Raw genomic sequence first — 18,445 nt, 5'->3', positions numbered from 1 at the left:
GGAGTTGTGCTCTTCTATGTACCTGATTTTGCAAGTTTTGGACTTCAATTTTTGCCAAAACAATTCATTTGTTAGGGATTTTTATGCATTCAAAGATGTTTGTTTTCTTTGTTTGACTTTCCTGAATGGAAGAATCTTTCATAAGGTGTTTTTCTCAGATTTTGATTTAGTTTGATGGGCATAAATGATTTTGTTAAAGGATGGATAATCATAGTTGCTCCATATAGGCCTAGTCAGCTGCCACATATACTGAGGTTACAAAAAAAAACTATGATAATAAGTTAAGGGATGTTAACATGTAAAAATGGACTTTACCTCTCTATACTACTAAAAAAATAATTAATGAGAGACTTCATAGAATCCTAGGTGACATTATCTGAAAAACAATTGTAAAGACACCCCTTAGGGGCTGTTTGGTAGGATCTAAATTTTTAAGAGGTCTGAATTTTTAAAAAGTTCTGAATTTTTAAGATCTGAATTTTGAAATGTTGTTTGGTTGGAACCTCTGAATTACAGTGTTGAATATGAAAATGACCATTTTACCCTTTTGTATTATTTTTGTTGAATTTAATCTTTTTGTTTATAAAATAACCAAATCAACTTCTTGAAAAATTATATAGAAAAAAAATATAAAATCAAAATTAAATAAATCAAAATTAAACATCAATCCGAATCAAACATAAATGTATGAATAATTAATTATTAATTTTTGTACACATCTATAATTCCATCTAGCCATGCATCTAATTACATACAAATAGAAACTCTTCACAAGTGGAATTCTATTTCATTCCAACGCCAATTCATTCTCATTATCTCCTTCAACTCTAACATTGTATGGGCTTTCTTCTTCTTTCACCAATTCCCTTACTCCATTCCAACTTTCTCTAGTCGATCTTTCTTCCTTTTAACCAAAGGTCATTTTGGGAAAATATGTTTTCTCTTCCTTTCTCTCATTTCTATAACTAGTGAAACCACACCTTAAAAACATGTGATGAAACCCGTCAAATTGGATACATGATCTTAAACCATCATCTTATCCACTAATCGCTAATCATAACCCAAAATTTTTCAAAAAAAAAAAGACCAAAATGAACAAACAGTCCATAACAAATGAATTCATCAAATGAACTAAATTTCAGCAAAGAAGACATTTTCAACAATATTGTTCAACAAATAAACACAAACTCAGCAAATTTCAACAACATATTTCAACTATACACACACATACATTTCAAAATTCAACAAAAACAACAAGATCATCAACTTATATTTTAGAATTCAACCCATATCAACATTTGCAAAAAACAACATATACCAAGAGGGAAGACCAATTTCATCAGATTTATCAAGAAAACCCGCACATAACAAGAGACGAAAAATCGCACATAGAAAGAGGGAAGACCAATTTCATTAGATTTATCAAGAAAAACCACACATAGTAAGCGAAAAAACAACATATTGGCGAAGAAACTATCTGCAGAAGTCGTGGGAGGCAAAGCTATCGGAGGCGCAGCAGTCGCCGGAGGTAGAGAAAACATCGGCGACGACGATGGCAGTGACGAGCTTCAGCAGATTGTCGATGGCAGGAAATGTTTTTGTGTGTGTGTTTCGATGAGAAAGAACATAATGGAGGCGTGCTGAGAAGAAAAGAAGAGTGTGGTTTTTAAGGTAGGGCACTTCCGTCTTTTTTATTTTTTAGATGTGATATGAAGTTTGATTTTTTAAGAGGTTATTATGCAATTCAGTTGTAATTTATAAGAGGCAAACAAATAAGCCATATCTAAATTTTAAAAGGTTACCTCTTAGTTTTTCAATTAAAAGATAGAGCCTTAGTCCTAGTAATGGAAGTTGGGGGTATAAATATTGTTGGAATACAAGTTGAAGGGGGGAGAATATAAATGAAGAAAGCATCGATTCAAAATTATTTGTGAAATCCCTTCATCCTACTCCTCTTGAATCTTGATCACCTTCTTCGTAACTATCACACAGGATAAGGTTTCCCCAATTCCCTCCATTTCTTCAACCTTCAACCATGCTCTCTTTAGCTCTGAATTCTCCCAAACCTACCCCCACTTTCCTCCATTCACCCTTCCTTTCCTCACCGCTTCCTCTCACTTCCCACCACAGACCCAATAAACCCTTCCGAAAACCCATCTCAGCCACACTTATCCCCGCCTCTAAGCCACCGTCTCAAAAACTCTACCAACCCTTTCGCCCTCCGACATCGCAATCTCCAATACCACCCCAATATCGTAACCTCGACACAGAAGCTCGCCTCGATGTTCTTTCAAATCGCCTTGGCCTGTGGTTCGAATACGCCCCTCTCATTCCTCCATTGATTCTGGAAGGATTTGCCCCATCCACCCTCGAAGAAGTTACCGGCATCAGTGGTGTTGAGCAGAATCGACTCGTTGTAGCTGCTCAGGTTAGGGAGTCCTTGGTTCAGTCAGGTGTTGATGAGGAAACCCTCGAGTTTTACGATAAGGGTGGTGCGGAGTTGCTGTATGAGATAAGGTTGTTGAGTGTGAACCAGCGTGCCGCAGCTGCGAGATACATGCTTGAAAATAAATTTGAACCAAGTGATGCTCAGGAACTTGCTAGGGCAATCAAGGATTTCCCCCGTCGACGCGGTGATCGTGGATGGGATTATTTTGATTACACGATTCCGGCTGATTGTTTGGCCTTTATGTACTACAGACAAGCTCTTGAAAATCGGGATACAGAGTCGAAAATATCTGTATTGCAAAAGGCTTTGTCTGTGGCTGTGTCTGAGCCAGCAAAAGCGTGGGTGACAAAGGAATTGGATGGAAACGATGGTGATGGAGAAGGACAGGGAAGAGATGGAGGCGTTGTTGATGGAGTGAAAGTTCCTGTAGTGAGGTTAAATCTGGGGGAGATTGCAGAGGCTACGGTGGTTGCAGTTTTGCCGGTTTGTGGAGCGGGTGAGAGAGACAAAGGGGTGAAGGATGCACCATGGGAAACTGGGTGCAAAGGGGATTTTGGTATAGTGGAGGCTGAGAAAGACTGGAGGAGATGGGTGGTGTTGCCGGCGTGGGAGCCAGTGATAGGGTTGAAGAGAGGCGGAGTAGTGGTGGCGTTTTCTGATGCGAGGGCTTTGCCATGGAGAGTTAATAGGTGGTACAAGGAGGAAGCTATCTTGGTGGTGGCGGATCGAAGTAGGAAAGAGGTGGCAGCTGATGATGGATTTTATCTGGTATTGAGTGAAGATGAATTGAAGGTGGATAGAGGATCGACATTGAAGGAGAAAGGTATTCAAGAAAGTCTTGGAACTGTGGTTATTGTTGTTAGGCCACCAAGAGAAGATAATGACAGTGAATTAGCAGAAGAGGATTGGGAATGAAACCCTAGATGGAATTGAATTATTAAATGAGTTTCAATGGAGGAGATTTTGTTGATCCTTCTTCTTCTTCTCATTGGCCTTGAGGTTTGTGTATTGATGCTTTTTTTCATTTTAGCTGCAAATATACACTTGTATTTATTTATATGTTGTACCATCTATAATCTATAATTGGTGTTTCATGTAGAAGTACAACGAGTTTTAATTTAATGCTATTTTTCTGAGTAATATGAATAACCTTAAAAGTGGAAAGTGATTAGCAATAAAAGCTTTTCTTGAACTTTTTAATACCTTTGTTTTACATCAAGCTTAATGCTATATTTTTCGATTTTTCGTCTTCAGATGTTCATGATATTATTAAATTTGCACTCAATTGATATCGACACAATTCAAAATGGCTACACAAGACTCGTTATCTTCAAGCCATTTCGAATTCACGACCCATATAATAAGACGTGATTTTGGAAAAGTTGGATTCCTTGTGAATCGTGATGATGAAATTCCTGAAGACCATTTCATGATTGTTTTATCTTCTGTCGCTAGATAAATTACAAAACAAGCATCATAACACCATTTAATCGGAGTTTTAAAGAAGAATCATACCTCTAGTTCCAGTCCCCAAGAAAACTCAAATTTCAATTTGACTTTGAGCACATAAAGCTTCGTTGTTGTTAGAATTGAGATATGATTGCTTTGAGTATCAATATAGAGGGTGAACATGAGCAGAAGCCTTCAATGTATATAGAAGAAAACAATATATATACAAGGAAAGCACAAATATACATTGAACTAAGAGACGAGAAAGTTGAAGATATATCCCCCATGCTATCAATATGTACATTTACGTATTTGATCAACTTACAAAAAGTATAAGAAGTAAAGAAGAATAAAAACACACACGGTTTACATGGTTAACATGATTAGGGTAATCGTGTTATGTCAACAAGCGAATTAGAGAAATTTTGTATTGATTTTGTAATAGGTTTTTGATTTCGACCCTAAGATTGTATGTGGCCAAGTCTAAAAAAAATCCATCAATCTCTACAACTCAAGAATCTTCCATTTGGAGAGTGATCAACAAACCAACTCTCCTCCAAGGCATGTACTTCTTGTAAACCCAAAACTATGTAAAGTCATCTTTCTAGTCTAGCACCTCAAGGTGAATGTACTTCTTGTAAACCCAAAACTATGTAAAGTCATCTTTCTAGTCTAGCACCTCAAGGTGAATTAAGCTAGACAAAGCTTCAACTTCTCTAGCACCTCAAGGTGAATTAAGCTAGACAAAGCTTCAACTTCTATATTGTCACCATCAGACAAATACATCTAAATAGATTCTTCATACCTAGGATCTTTCTTAATGACAATTTGTCACACTTATCATGTAACACTCGCGGATTCGGGCTAGTCGATTTAGAGACAAATAAACGTCAAAAATGATTTTTGATAGATGATTATTTAGAATAAATAATCTTAACTAAGTTATAGTATATGTCACAAGGGTTCCGTACATATAAAGAACGTTGAAATCCGAGTTATAACGAAGAAGTTATGACATGTTGAAGTTTTACGGCTAAACCGACACGGCACCGCGTAATGTAAAAAGTGAATTTTTGATATATTACTTTTTAGCCTTAGGGATCTAAACAAAAGTCGTATTATATGTTAAATCGAGAACGTACATAAGAAAACGTTCATATCTAACTTTGTATGAGGAAGTTATGATTTTTCTAAATTTAGCTTAGCAGTGCACAACCCGAAAATCAAATTTTAGATCGATCGATTTTTAGCCGATACAAGCTAAATTAGAATTGAAGATCTCATTAATAGGAGTTCAATGCTAAAATGACAGTAGAAAACAGAGTCCGTATGTAGAAGTTATTAATTTTACATGGTCGTTAACAATGTAATCTTCTCATACTGTTAAATTTAAAATCGGTAAAGAATTAGCCGATGGCGTCAAATGGAAATTTGTAGTTCCCGTTGCTGCCTACGCGTGGATATAAATAACATCAAAAACGGAGTTCGTATGCAAACGTTACGCATGTTAAAAGACAATTAGTTTTTGGAATAACCAGGAGGCGACATGTGGCGCGATCTGAGTCGCTGCTTCCTCACCACGGCTTGCTACCAGATGGTGAAACCTGGCCCAGCATTCACGAATTCCCAGCATTCACGAATTCCCTACGTTCGGCTCTTGAACGTCCCGCGTTCGCATTGAACTCAACCTAAATAGAGGCGCAAATCTACCATTTTCTTCACACCTTTCCACTTCTCTTCTCCCAGTTACTCCCAAACCTTCTAAGCTTTTCTCTAACACCTCCTAGGTGTTAGAAGCGAGTCTCGGAGCGCCAGAAGGCTCCGAAAAGAAGAACTTTCGGCTCGGAAGTTCTGCCCCCGTAGAGCCCGATTCCTAACTAAACCCCCTAGTAAGTTAGTTATGCTTACCCTACTTTAAGTATAACTTGTGTTTAAATTTATCATCGTTATTATGAACGTATAAACTATATATATATATATATATATATATATATATATATATATATACAAACGATTATTATAATATCTTTTAACTACTAGCGGTACGGGGAATCTGGTTTGAAGGACCACATAGGGTTGTTGGATTTCAGAAGTGCTATAATGTCAAAATGGTCATGCCCTCCGGTGTTTCATGTATGGTCCATGTCTATACATAGTGGTTGAAAAGTATTGTTTAACACTTATAAAACAATATCGCTCGTAAATAGTCGTAATAAATATTAGACTAAAATCTAGTAGTAATAATACTACGTTTCGTTGAAGGAAAATAGAAATGTTAGAAGTGAAGAGCTTCCCGTTTTTGGAATCATTACTTTAACAAGTGAGTATATAGTTACTTTCATCTTACACATAGATATAAAGTATTTAATATAAATTACGTGTTATGTGTGCATATTACCTGTGTTCTTGATATCTTATGTTGGATGAAACGAATATACATGTTTTATTTGATGTAAACTATATGTGTATTTTATACCTATAAAAATATTGGGTAAAGATAGATAGATGAATTATGAGGGATGAAAGATGATATAGATGAACATTAGCAGTTGCGCCACAACCTGTAGATGTTTTTGAACTACGATGTACTCTAAACATCCTAGCAGCTGCGCCTAAAGGCTAATATCGGCACCTGCGCCTAATAGAGAACATCATAATCCTAGCAGTTGCGCCTAAAGGATAATATCGGCAGTTGCGCCTAATAGAGAACATCATAATACTGGCAGCTACGCCAAAAGGATAATATCGATAGTTGTGCCTAATAGATAACATTGGCAGCTGTGTCATTGGCAGTGATGGACTTCATGCCTGTTCTTTAGGACAATCCTTACGAATGAATGAGTGAATGATAGATGATTCTTAGGGTGGATGCTTAAGAAATAAAGAAGATAATGTGGATGAGTAATTGGGTTGATTGTTTGATGATGAAACATAATAACTTTATTATTGTGGGTTGAAAACCTTATGTACTCAACAGGTTCCCAACCTGACCCACTCAGTTTATATGTATCAAAGGTGTCGATACGAAGCTATAATACTATGAGAGATTAAACGAGATGTAAATCACTAGTGTAAATGAATGTAAGGTCTGTTTATGCTTATGTTTCTATATTGACGATGACATCCAAAGTTTTGATATAAACAAAAATACATTTCTTCGAAAATGCTTTGCTAATATATTTATCATGTTTTCTGGGAACAAATTCTGCAATATCATTCTTTAAAATGAATACTCTGATTTTCAAATAAGCATAAATGATTTTTTTTAAATGACCGTGAATTTGGGGATGTCACAGGTGGTATCAGAGCATTAGTTTAAGCGAACTAGGAATAATGATTTATTTGTAGACTTAAACTTAGAAATGCAAAGTGATGATTGTGAGATGACTGTCTTCTATATTTAGGAAGTATGTCTATTTAGACACGAGCACTAACTTATTTTAGGAAAGATGCCTAAAATGCTTTTATGTGCTAAATGATTTATGATGCATTATGATGTCATTATTTGATATGATCTATGGTCTGTTGCCGACTGGATCTGGAAGTTTCATGTGTTCAGATTTCTAAACTTTTAATTACGGTATTAGGACTGACATATAACTTTTTGGAGTGATAAGGAGATTTATACGTATTTCGTAAATTAAGTTTTCCTATCTAAATTCTCGTCACTGCACACTGAACGTCTAATTTGGTGTATAGATCAACATAGTGGGAACTTGAAGCGGAGTTGGAAATGATAATGGAAATGCTAACGCTAATCAGCGACCTGTGATTGAGCATGCACCAGAAGTAGCGGCTACACCCGAGCCAATCATTATGGCAGGAGTACAAGCAATGATTCAAATGATGTTGAATCATCAGATGGAAGAGACAAGGCGTCTACTTCAGTAGAATAGGGATGAACCTATTGTGCCTGGTGTACAGCTTGAACTAAATAAGGTCAGTCAGAGGAAGGAAACTATAGTAGAACCGTTGGCCAAGATGAACCGCCATTAGTTAGGAGAAATAATCAAGACGGAGGGATTGAAAGAAACAGATGCAAGTACAAAGACTTCACGACTTGCAAACCATCAAATTTTACTGGGAAAGAAGATCCAATCGGAGTTATGGACTGGATCTCTGAAATGGAGCTAGCTTTCATAACGTGTGGTTGCAAGGGCAAGCTACAAACCACTTATGCAGTGCGTCAGTTTAGAGGTGGTGTTGTTCGTTAGTGGAACACCTTGTGGAACACTTATGCAGACCATGAGCCCCAATGAGCCACTATAACTAACATAGACAGAGTTCTTGGTCCATTTCAAACATAAGTTTTGCTCAGCCCAAAACATGTTGGAATTATAAAACTAGTTTCTGACATGGAAGAAGGGCAACATGTCCAATGACGAGTATACCAATGCTTTCACGGACAAGATGGAGTTTGCTTTTCGCATCGTCCCTGACGAACTAACGAAAGTCGATAAGTATACGAAGGGACTACAATGAGAATATGATGTGCTAGTACGCCAGACACCTACTCTTAAGGCGACTATCTAGGTTGTTAAGTCTGTTGAGGAGATAATCAAGAGTAGAGCCTCCAACAAGGTTAAAGCTGGCGAGAAGAGAAAGTTTGAAGGAGCTTCAAGGTCCAATGAGAAGAGCAAATTATCGAAGTCTGGTTCGAAGAATTTTAGAGGAGGAGGAGGCGAAGCAAGATGGTGCGATAAGTGCAAGAAGAAACACTTTGGAAAATATGGTGAGGAGGTGACATGTTTCAAGTGTGGAAAGTTTGGGCATTACGCCAATGAGTGTAAATTCAAAAAAAGGGTGTGTTATAGAGGTAATAAAAAAGGGCACTTCAAGTAAGATTGCCCGGAGAGGGAAGGAGCTATAAAGCCAAATGCACCACCAAAACCAAAGCCAAGAGCATTCCAGATAATCCTCGACGAAGCAGGTGACATTGTGTAACACCCAGAATCAGAAAGACCAAGAAGAGAAAGGAAAAGCTCTAAGTCATGAGTTAACTCGTCGAGTCCAGGGAGGAACTCGATGAGTCGGAGCAGGATCTGGGGTATAGAGTAAGTGACCGACTCGGTGAGTCGGCTAGTGGACTCGACGAGTCTGGTCTGGATGAGAAAAGCCCTAATCTCGGGGGGTTGTGCCCTATTTAAAGAACATCACACCCTTTCCCCAGCCTCTTTACTCCCCTTTTGAGATCCAGAAACCCTAAATCGTGAGTGAGAGTCTTTGGAAGCAATTTGGAGCTTAGATAAGGGAAAGTCACAAGGTTGCCAAGGCGTTAGTAATTGATTCAGTTTTATTCATGTATGTCGTTACCATCGTTTTGGTGATGACGAAAAAGATGATTGTTGTTCCGACCCTAATGGCCATATCAAATCAAGTTCGACTAAGACGAGTATCTTACGTGGTTCATAGAACCAATATCGATGTAGCATCTGACTTAAGTCGGAAGATTGAAGTGAAAGATAATCTAAGTGATCAACATAAGTATGGCAATCACCATGAGAGTAAGAAACTTGTAGCTAGAAATGCTACATGCTAGAATGTGATTATATCACATTAGAACATGAAGGAAGGTATCATCCATTCTGGAATTTGACTCTAAAAGACCAGAGACTAAGCATTGCATCATACAATGAGAGGTCATTAGAACATGTCACATCGGTCTATTATGGTAATCGAATGAAAGAACCTATCTTAAGGAGAAGAAGGAGTCTCCAATAAGGATTGATTTTATAACTCGAAGGTTACAATTGAAAGTCCAACACGAGGTAGAGAGCGGGTGCAAGATTGAGCACCGCCAGCAATCAAGCAAGTCCAAGAGTAAGATACTCATTTGAAATGGCATAAGAGTTATGGTTATTACCTAGGATGAAAAGATAATCTATGGAGTCATTATACAAGCCATGTTTTGTTGATGATTCTGGGGCGTAATCATCCTAAGGCGGAGATAAATGTAACGGCCATCAATTCGGTCTAGTCAATTTAGAGACAATAAGCGTCAAAAATTAATTTTTGATAGAAGATTATTTAGAGTATATAATCTTAAAAAGGTTATAATATATGTCACAAGGGTTCCATACATATAAAGAACGCTGAAATCTGAGTTATAACGAAGAAGTTATCACATGTCGAAGTTTTATGGCTAAATCGGCACGGCACCGCGTAACGTAAAAAGTGAATTTTTGATAAATTACTTTTTAGCCTTAGGGATTTAAATGAAATTCATACTATATATTAAACCGAGAACGTACATAAAAAGAACGTCTAAATCTGACTTCGTATGAGGAAGTTATAATTTTTCTAAGATTTAGCCTAGAAGTACACAGCCTAAAAATCAAATTTTAGATCGATCGATTTTTAGCCGAAACAAACTAAATTTGAATTGAATATATCATTAATAAGAGTTCAACGATAAAAATACAGTAGAAAACAAAGTATGTATGTAGAAGTTAAGAATTTTACATGGTCGTTAACAGTGTAATCTTCTCATACTGTTAAATTTAAATCGGTTGAGAATTAGCCAATGGGGTCAAAAGGAAAGTTGTCGATACCGTCTCTGCCTACGTGTGGATATAAATAATGTCAAAAACGAAGCTCGTATGCAAACGTTACGGATGTTAGAAGATAATTAGTTTTTGAAATAACTAGGAGACGACACGTGTCGCGAACTGAGTCATTGTTTCCTCACAGCGGCTTGCCACCAGATGGTGACACCTAGCCATGAACGCCCAACATTCACGAATGCCCTGAGTTCGGCTCTTGAATGCCCCACATTCGCACCAAACTCATCCTATAAATAGAGGCGCAAATCTCCCATTTTCTTCACACCTCTCCACTTCTCTTCTCACAATTACTCCCAAACCTTCTAAGATTTTCTATAACACCTCTGAGGTGTTAGAAGCGAGTCCAAGAGCGTCAGATGTCTCCGAGAAGAAGAGCTTTTGGCTTGGAAGTTCTGCTCTGCAGAGCCCGATTCATAGCCAAACCTCCTAATACGTGAGTTATGCTTACCCTACTTTAAGTATAGCTTATGTTTAAATTTATTATCGTTATTATGAACTTATAAACAATATATATATATATATATATATATATATATATATATATATATATATATATATATATATTATAAAATATAATATACAAACTGTTATTATAATATCTTTTAACTACTTGCGGTACGGTGAATCTGGTTTGAAGGACCGCATAGGGTTGTTGGATTTCAGAACTACTATAATGCCAAAATGGTCCTGCCCTCCGATGTTTCATGTATGGTCCCTGTCTATACATAGTGGTTAAAAGGTATTGTTTAACACTTATAAAACAATATCGCTCGTAAATAGTCGTAATAAATATTAGGCTAAAATCTAGTGGTAATAATACTATGTTTCGTCGAAAAAAATAGAAATGTTAGAAGCAAAGAGCTGCCCGAGTTTGGAATCATCACTTTAACAAGTGAGTGTATAGTTACTTTCATCTTACACGTAGATATGAAGTATTTAATATAAATTACGTGCTATGTGTGCATATTACCTGTGTTCTTGATATCTATGCTGGATGAACCGAATATACATGTTTTATTGATGTAAACTATATATGTATTTTATACCTATAAAAATATTGGGTAAAGATGGGTAGATGAATGATAATGGATGAAAGATGATATAGTGAACATTAGCAGTTGCGTCACAACCTGTGGATGTTTTTGAACTATGATGTACTCTAAACATCCTAGCAGTTGCGCCTAAAGGATAATATTGGCAGCTGCGCCTAATAGAGAACATCATAATCCTAGCAGTTATGCCTAAAGGATAATATTGGCAGGTGCGCCTAATAGAGAACATCATAATCCTAGCAGCTGCGCCTAAAGGATAATATCGGCAGCTGCGCCTAATAGAGAACATCATAATCCTGGCAGTTGCGCCTAAATAATAATATCGGCAGTTGTGCCTAATATATAACATTGGAAACGATGGTCTTCGTGCCTATTCCTTAGGACAATCCTTGGGAATGAATGAGTGAATGATAGATGATTCTTAGGGTAGATCCTTAAGAAATAAAGAAGATAATGAAGGTGGGTAATTGGGTTAATTGTTTGATGATGAAACGTAATAACTTTATTATTGTGGGTTGAAAACCCTATGTATTCACCAGGTTTCCCAACCTGACCCACTCGGTTTATTTGTATCATAGGTGTCGATACGAAGCTACATTACACTGAGAGATTAAAGGAGATGTAAATCACTAGTGTAAATGAATGTAAGGTCTGTTTATGCTAATGTTTATATATTGACAATGACATCCCAAAGTTTTAATATAAACAAAAATACATTTCTTCGGAAATGCTTTGCTAATATATTTATCATGTTTTCTGGTAACAAATTCCATAATATCATTCTTTAAAATGAATACTCTGATTTTCAAATAAGCATAAATAATTTTTTTTAAAATGATCGTGAATTTGGGGATGGCACATATCAACTTCTTGATAAAGTCATATCTTTTTTAGTGTGTTTTGTATTATTATGAAACATTATATCTCTTGGTAAATGAACATCAGTCTGATTGTCATAATAAAGTAGATTGTCTTCTTGTTTCATACCTAATTATGATAGGAAAATTTTCAATCAAATAATCTATTTGCTAGCTTCTGCATTGTAATGCTCATGTCCTATGTTTTTATAGTGAAAGACAAACACTCTTTTGTAATATTGACATCCAAGTGACTATTGTTCCCCTAACTATGAAGACATAACATGTAGTGATCATCCATAAATATGTACAACCACCTAGGTCTGTATCTAGAAATCCTTCAAAGCTAACCCTTTTTCATTTTTCTTCTGAAACACAAGGCAACCTTAAAGTGTTTTTAAGTAGCCTAGTGGCCATTTGACTCCTTCTTAATGCTTTTTGAAACATAAGCAACGCTAGCCATTTCTTTCTTGTCTTTATTTGATTTTGGTGATTGTTTTTCTTTGGGATCTTAATAGACTTCCCACATGTGAAATTTTGGATTTTGCATTTGTTATATTGAACATCTCTAACATTTGAGGTACTTCTCATGGGAAAGTTTTAGAGTATATCATACTCTACCTCTAACTAATGTTCATGCCATGTAACGCCCGGATCTTGAGGTACATTATTCATAATTAAATTATCATTTTGAGGATTGTCACAGCGTGGTAGAGGCATCACCACGATGTGGCGAGGCGAGAAGGGTTTTCATGTTTCATTTAAGCCACCTCGTCGTGGCAACATTGGCCACAGCATGGTAGACGGCTGACGTGAAACCCCTATTTTTCCGGGTTTAATCCAAATTTAAAGGAATGAGGAGGTTAGGGATTGCTCATCCTCAGCCTCCATCAGCCCCCTCAAGCCCTAAAGAAAACCCTAATCACTTTCCTCCATTATTGAGCTAGTTTTGGTGTTCCTTGAAGCTAAAGAATGAAGAATGAGGAAGAAGGAAGAAAAGATCAAGCAAGCAAGACTCCATTCTTCACCTTAGCACTCTTATGGACCTTTGTAGTTGTCCAAGACTTGATTTTTATCATGCTAGGTTACTAGATCTTAAGTTTTGTCCCATAAACTTCTTATTCTTGTTTTTTGGGATGGTGAGATCTCCTAAAGTTTGCAACTTTATGAATCTCTGGGGCATTTAGTGTAATTTGTGCCTTGGATTTGGAGTTTGGTTGAGTTTTCAATCCATGCATGAGATTTGGGTCATAAACCCTCATTTTGACCTAATATGGGTTTAAGAAATCCATTGGACATGTGTGTCTATAAAGCACCAACTTTTAGGTTGGTTTTGGTGCTAGAATCACTTATGGAAAGGATGGACTTCAGACTTTATGGAATAAGTGCTTATTGATTAAGTTCTTGCATTTTTAAGCCTTTTGGGACTTAAGGATTTGGGTTTTCGACCTTTTGGATGGTCCTAATGGATAAAGTTAGAAACTTTATCCTTCCATATCATATTTTGGACCAGATCTGAGCTTTGGAGCTCTTGGAATCGAAGAAAATAGCTTAATGCATTAAGTTGTTTGGAACCTCGGCTACCACGGTGTGGTCATAGGTCACGGTGTGGCGGCTGGGAATTTCCCGACTGTTTGGTCATATGCGGGCAACGACGTGGCCAAGAAAGACCACGACGTGGCAGTCGCTGGAGTTAACATTGACTGTTGACCTTGAGGGTTGACTTTTGAGTTGTGGATTTTTAGGGTTTAGGGTTTAGGGTTTAGGGTTAAGCTATTAATGTCCTAATATGTAGATTAAGGTTTTTCCTTGTATGATTATCTAGGTGACGTTTAGCACCTGTTGTGGGATTTTGAGGCGCGTTGACTTTTGAGCTACTTTTCAAAGACTCTATCTACCATTTCCAATAATTGTTTATTTTGAAATGTCTAATATCACTGGTTTTCTAGCAATATTTTTATTTCTTTTTATCGTATCAATTTTCCATGTACTATGTTTATTTAACTTTTTGTTAGTATTCAGCAAAAAATAAAGCATTATCTTGAAATTTCAGGTTTATTCATCGATTTCATATATGCTTTTGAAATTGTAGAATATATTTTTGTCTTCGAATTTTGAAATTTGAATATGAAATGTTTTTTTTTCAAAAAAAAAGTATTTTTAATGTAACAATCATTTAGTCCAAAATAGTTCGAGATGTCCACATTCCAGACTGGGAACCACCCAAAAAGGGTTTAGGGTGTACAATCGGACAAGACGTTAAATATAAAATATACTCCCTTCGTCCCAATATTATTGTCCACAGACAAAAAACACACAAATTAAGAAAAGCATTAATTATCTTTAATTTTATATAATAAAATGACAGTTTTGTCCTTACTTTGCATTTAATGTTCCATTAAATGTTTAGTTGGTTAAGTAAACATGAGGGGGTATTTTGGTAAGAATGTTATTTATTTTTAGAAGTTGACTATTATTTTGGGACAAACCAAAAATGAAAGATGGACTATAATTTTGGGACGTAGGGAGTATATAAAAAAGACTTTAACGGAATTATTTAGATTCTAGATTAATATATTTTAGATTCGTAAAATTTAACGTGTTGGTTGGTTAACTTGTTTTTGAACGCTCTTATTTTAGAAGTCACCATTCTACTTCAGTTACCAACCAAGTTCTTAACTTGGAATATATTTTATACCATAATTTTCTAAGGTTTTTTTCTTTGAAATGTGTATATGGAAATTTGTTTATAAATCTTAACAAAATCGGCATTATTGACTTGGTATGTGTCTTTGTTTCTTATCAAACATAAATACGTGAGTCTAATTTTCATTTACAACTATTCCTTTTCTAAAGTTTGTTAGGATATTCATATGATTATTTGTTTCAATTTTCACGTGAAACTGTTGGTTTAAATCCTAGCGATTAAGATTTATTTTTTAAAATATAGGAAAAAATCATAATAATTGTGGGATTTAGTTATTTATATTTTAAAATTTAGCAAAAATCATAATATCATGGTTTCGGTGATCTATATATAAATATGTCGTCGAGGGTCAATTTTTTATTTTCGCATTGGACCTAGAGTATGTATGAACTCGCCCTGTTCCAGACATGATATTTTGATAAAGAAAATTGGGTAATTGATATAATTGTACACCTTCATCATCCATTTCCTAATCCAAGACCTTTACTTCAAGGAACAACTTTTTTTTTTAATCATTTTGCCACTATTCCAAAACCATTTTTTTTTCTTTTGATGTAAATCACCGAACTAATTGCGATAGATTATAAGTTTATACATCAAAATACAATATAAGTTATGCATATATAAATAATTGTGATTTTCTATATATATTCCTTTTAAGATTGCAAAAAAGCGATAATGTTGCCAAAAAAAAAAAAAAAAAAAAAAAAAAAAAAAAAAAAATCTAATATGGACAAGAGAGAGGTCCAAACTTTTTTGTTGAAGAGGTCCTTTTGGACCGATAACCACAGTAGAAGTGGGTTTAACTCCTTGTGGACTCCACGTCGCACTATTTGAATTGTTTTTCTATTTATTTGTATTTGTATTGTTTAATAGTTTTATATTAACTTAATTTATGATAAACATAAAAAATATACAAAATATGTTATGCAATTTAAAAGATATTAGTGTTACATTTAAATGAAACGGATAGTGAATATGTTTGGTGAAAAGTATTCATTGTAAATTTTATTTTTGTATTATAAAAATAAGAAAAATATCAAATGTGTTTTTAGTTTAATAAAAATATTTTTTATTTTATAATTTAATTTATTTGTTATAGATTAGATAAATAAGATATGTGATGGACCTCATTTATAAATATGCAAAATATTTATGTATAATGAAGATATTTGTATAAACTAAACTTTATATATTGATGATTTGATGGTGTAGTATAACATAATAGTATATCTTTTTATTTTAATTTTGATAAAAGAATAAGCTTATTCTTCCTTTGTCATTTGTCATCTTATTAGGTTCCTTAATTAATGTTATACCACTTGTCAACTTATTAATTCTCCTTTTCAAGTTTTAAATTTCAAATTTCAAAATTTTTCATTCTAATTACATTAAATTAATAATATTATAATAAAAATTAAAATAATATTAGTACAAATTATAAGGTCGCATATTTATTTAAATGAACGCTTATAATTTTACATAACTAAAAAAAATTATCTCTTATTTAACGGTTTATTTAAATAATTGATTAATAATTTTGATTTTTCAACTATAAAAATTTAATTGATTTTATAATTATGGTTTTTACGAGTTATGAAGCTCGAGAATGAATTCATGAAGCTGAATGCTCTTATTATGTACGTGATCTATTGATCTTGTAAATAAATATCTTCAATACCATAATAACCATAAGAGAAATTCATATACTTTTTTTTTGGGTGAAGCACCATACAATCGTTTACTAAAGTGAGATGTCAATCCATCCTTGTATGTCTTCCACCACATGCACAACATCGGTACGGTGCATCTTAAGATACACTTATATACTTTTTATTCGTTTATATTTTAGGGAAAATGATTTTAAAACTAATGAAGTTTCATAAACATTCATAAAACCTCAATTATGTTTTGTCTGTCAAAAAAACTCAATGAACTTAACCTTTTGTCTAAACAAACCTAACAAATTTACATTTTTGTCATATTCTCATTAGAGGCGACCTAATTTATTAGATATACAATTAGTTGGCAAATGACATGATATTATATTTAATGACATGGAATAAACAGATTACAATTGCCCTTTATATATTGATTTATTGCTTGGAGAAGAGAAAAACGAACGACATCTAGGTTCGATCTCTTGTAATGACTACTTCTTCTTCTTCGTTGATGTCCAACTCAAGATCTACAGAGAAGATATTAGATGATGCAAACCCTTGTGGATGTAGATGCCTTTCTCGGATTTAGACATCTAGAACGAAGGATCATCTAGAGAAAAAGTTCAGGGCTTGTTAGAACAGATGGGTAAGTGTAATTGAAAGTTTTATCATATCCATCTTCTATCTATTTGTTTGGTTCCTTCAAAAACAATTGATTAAGATAATCAACCAAATAGAGAGAAGATGAACATGATAAAGCTTTCAATTATACTTACATATATGTTCGAATAAGCTCTCAACTTTTTCTCTGGATGATCCTCCATTCTAGATATCCATATCCGATAATGGCGTCCCCATCCACAAGGGTTTGCATCATCAAATATCTTCTTTATAGATCTTGAGTTAGGCATCAACGACTAAGAGAAAGAAAAAGAAGTAGCAATTACAAGAGATCAAACATAGACGTCGTTCATTTTTCTCTTCTTCAAGCCCTAAACTGATATATATAAAGGGCAATCTAATCTGTTTATTCTATGTCATTAAATATAATGTCATGTTATTTGCCAACTAATTGTATACCGGATTGAACAAAAGCGTAAGTTTGTTGGGTTTTCTAAACAAAATGTTAAGTTCGGTGGTTTTTTTTAACAACCAAAATATGATTGAGGTTTTTTCGAAAAGTTTAGAAACTTCGTTGGTCTTACGAGTTATTTCCCAATATTTGATTACATGTCATAAATCATGTCATTCGTTGACTTTCATTAACTGGTTGACCCTAATGATAACCAAACAAAAATGTAAGTTAGTTAGGCTTTATTAGATAAAAAGCTAAATTCGTTGGGTTTTTTGAACAGATAAACATAATTAGAGTTTTTTGATCGGTTTGTAAAATTCATTGGGGTTATAAGTCATTTTTCCTATATTTTAACTTATAACCCACATGTTTTTAATATAGCACATTAAATACAACCAATATGTAATTTCTATTAAAGGGCTTCTAGCCCAACTAACATAATTTAGGTATACTTTAGTATTTGTCGTTTAAAAAAAAAAAAAAAAAAAAGTCTGTAACAATGTTATTCAATATCTTATTGCTGTTATCGATGTGCGTTGATTTTGGCATGTTCTGTGTATAATTTTTAGTTCAATTATAAAACAGATCCGTGTGGGCTGGGTTTGGCTTTTTTTTTTCTTGACAAAGATCGT

The 18,445-nt window shown here is 34.6% G+C and overlaps 1 protein-coding gene across 1 annotated transcript; it reads left to right on the top strand.

The window, feature by feature from the left end:
- The first annotated feature begins 1,928 nt into the window (after positions 1 to 1,928).
- Positions 1,929 to 3,550, top strand: LOC145088157 (rubisco accumulation factor 1.1, chloroplastic-like). Its single transcript, XM_079026382.1, has one exon. The coding sequence runs from the start codon at positions 2,036 to 2,038 to the stop codon at positions 3,362 to 3,364; it is 1,329 nt and encodes a 442-aa protein (XP_078882508.1). The 5' UTR covers positions 1,929 to 2,035; the 3' UTR covers positions 3,365 to 3,550.
- Positions 3,551 to 18,445: the final 14,895 nt, after the last annotated feature.

Source organism: Lactuca serriola, chromosome 2, assembly GCF_051521515.1.
Source record: "Lactuca serriola cultivar US96UC23 chromosome 2, Lser_US96UC23_V15, whole genome shotgun sequence".
NCBI lineage: Eukaryota > Viridiplantae > Streptophyta > Magnoliopsida > Asterales > Asteraceae > Lactuca > Lactuca serriola.
Note: the sequence above shows the minus strand (reverse complement) of the source record. Positions and strands in the feature narration are given on the sequence as shown.

Bases quoted from the DNA above. Each gene is read 5' to 3' on its own strand.
- LOC145088157 (XM_079026382.1), top strand. From the start codon at position 2,036: ATGCTCTCTTTAGCTCTGAATTCTCCCAAACCTACCCCCACTTTCCTC.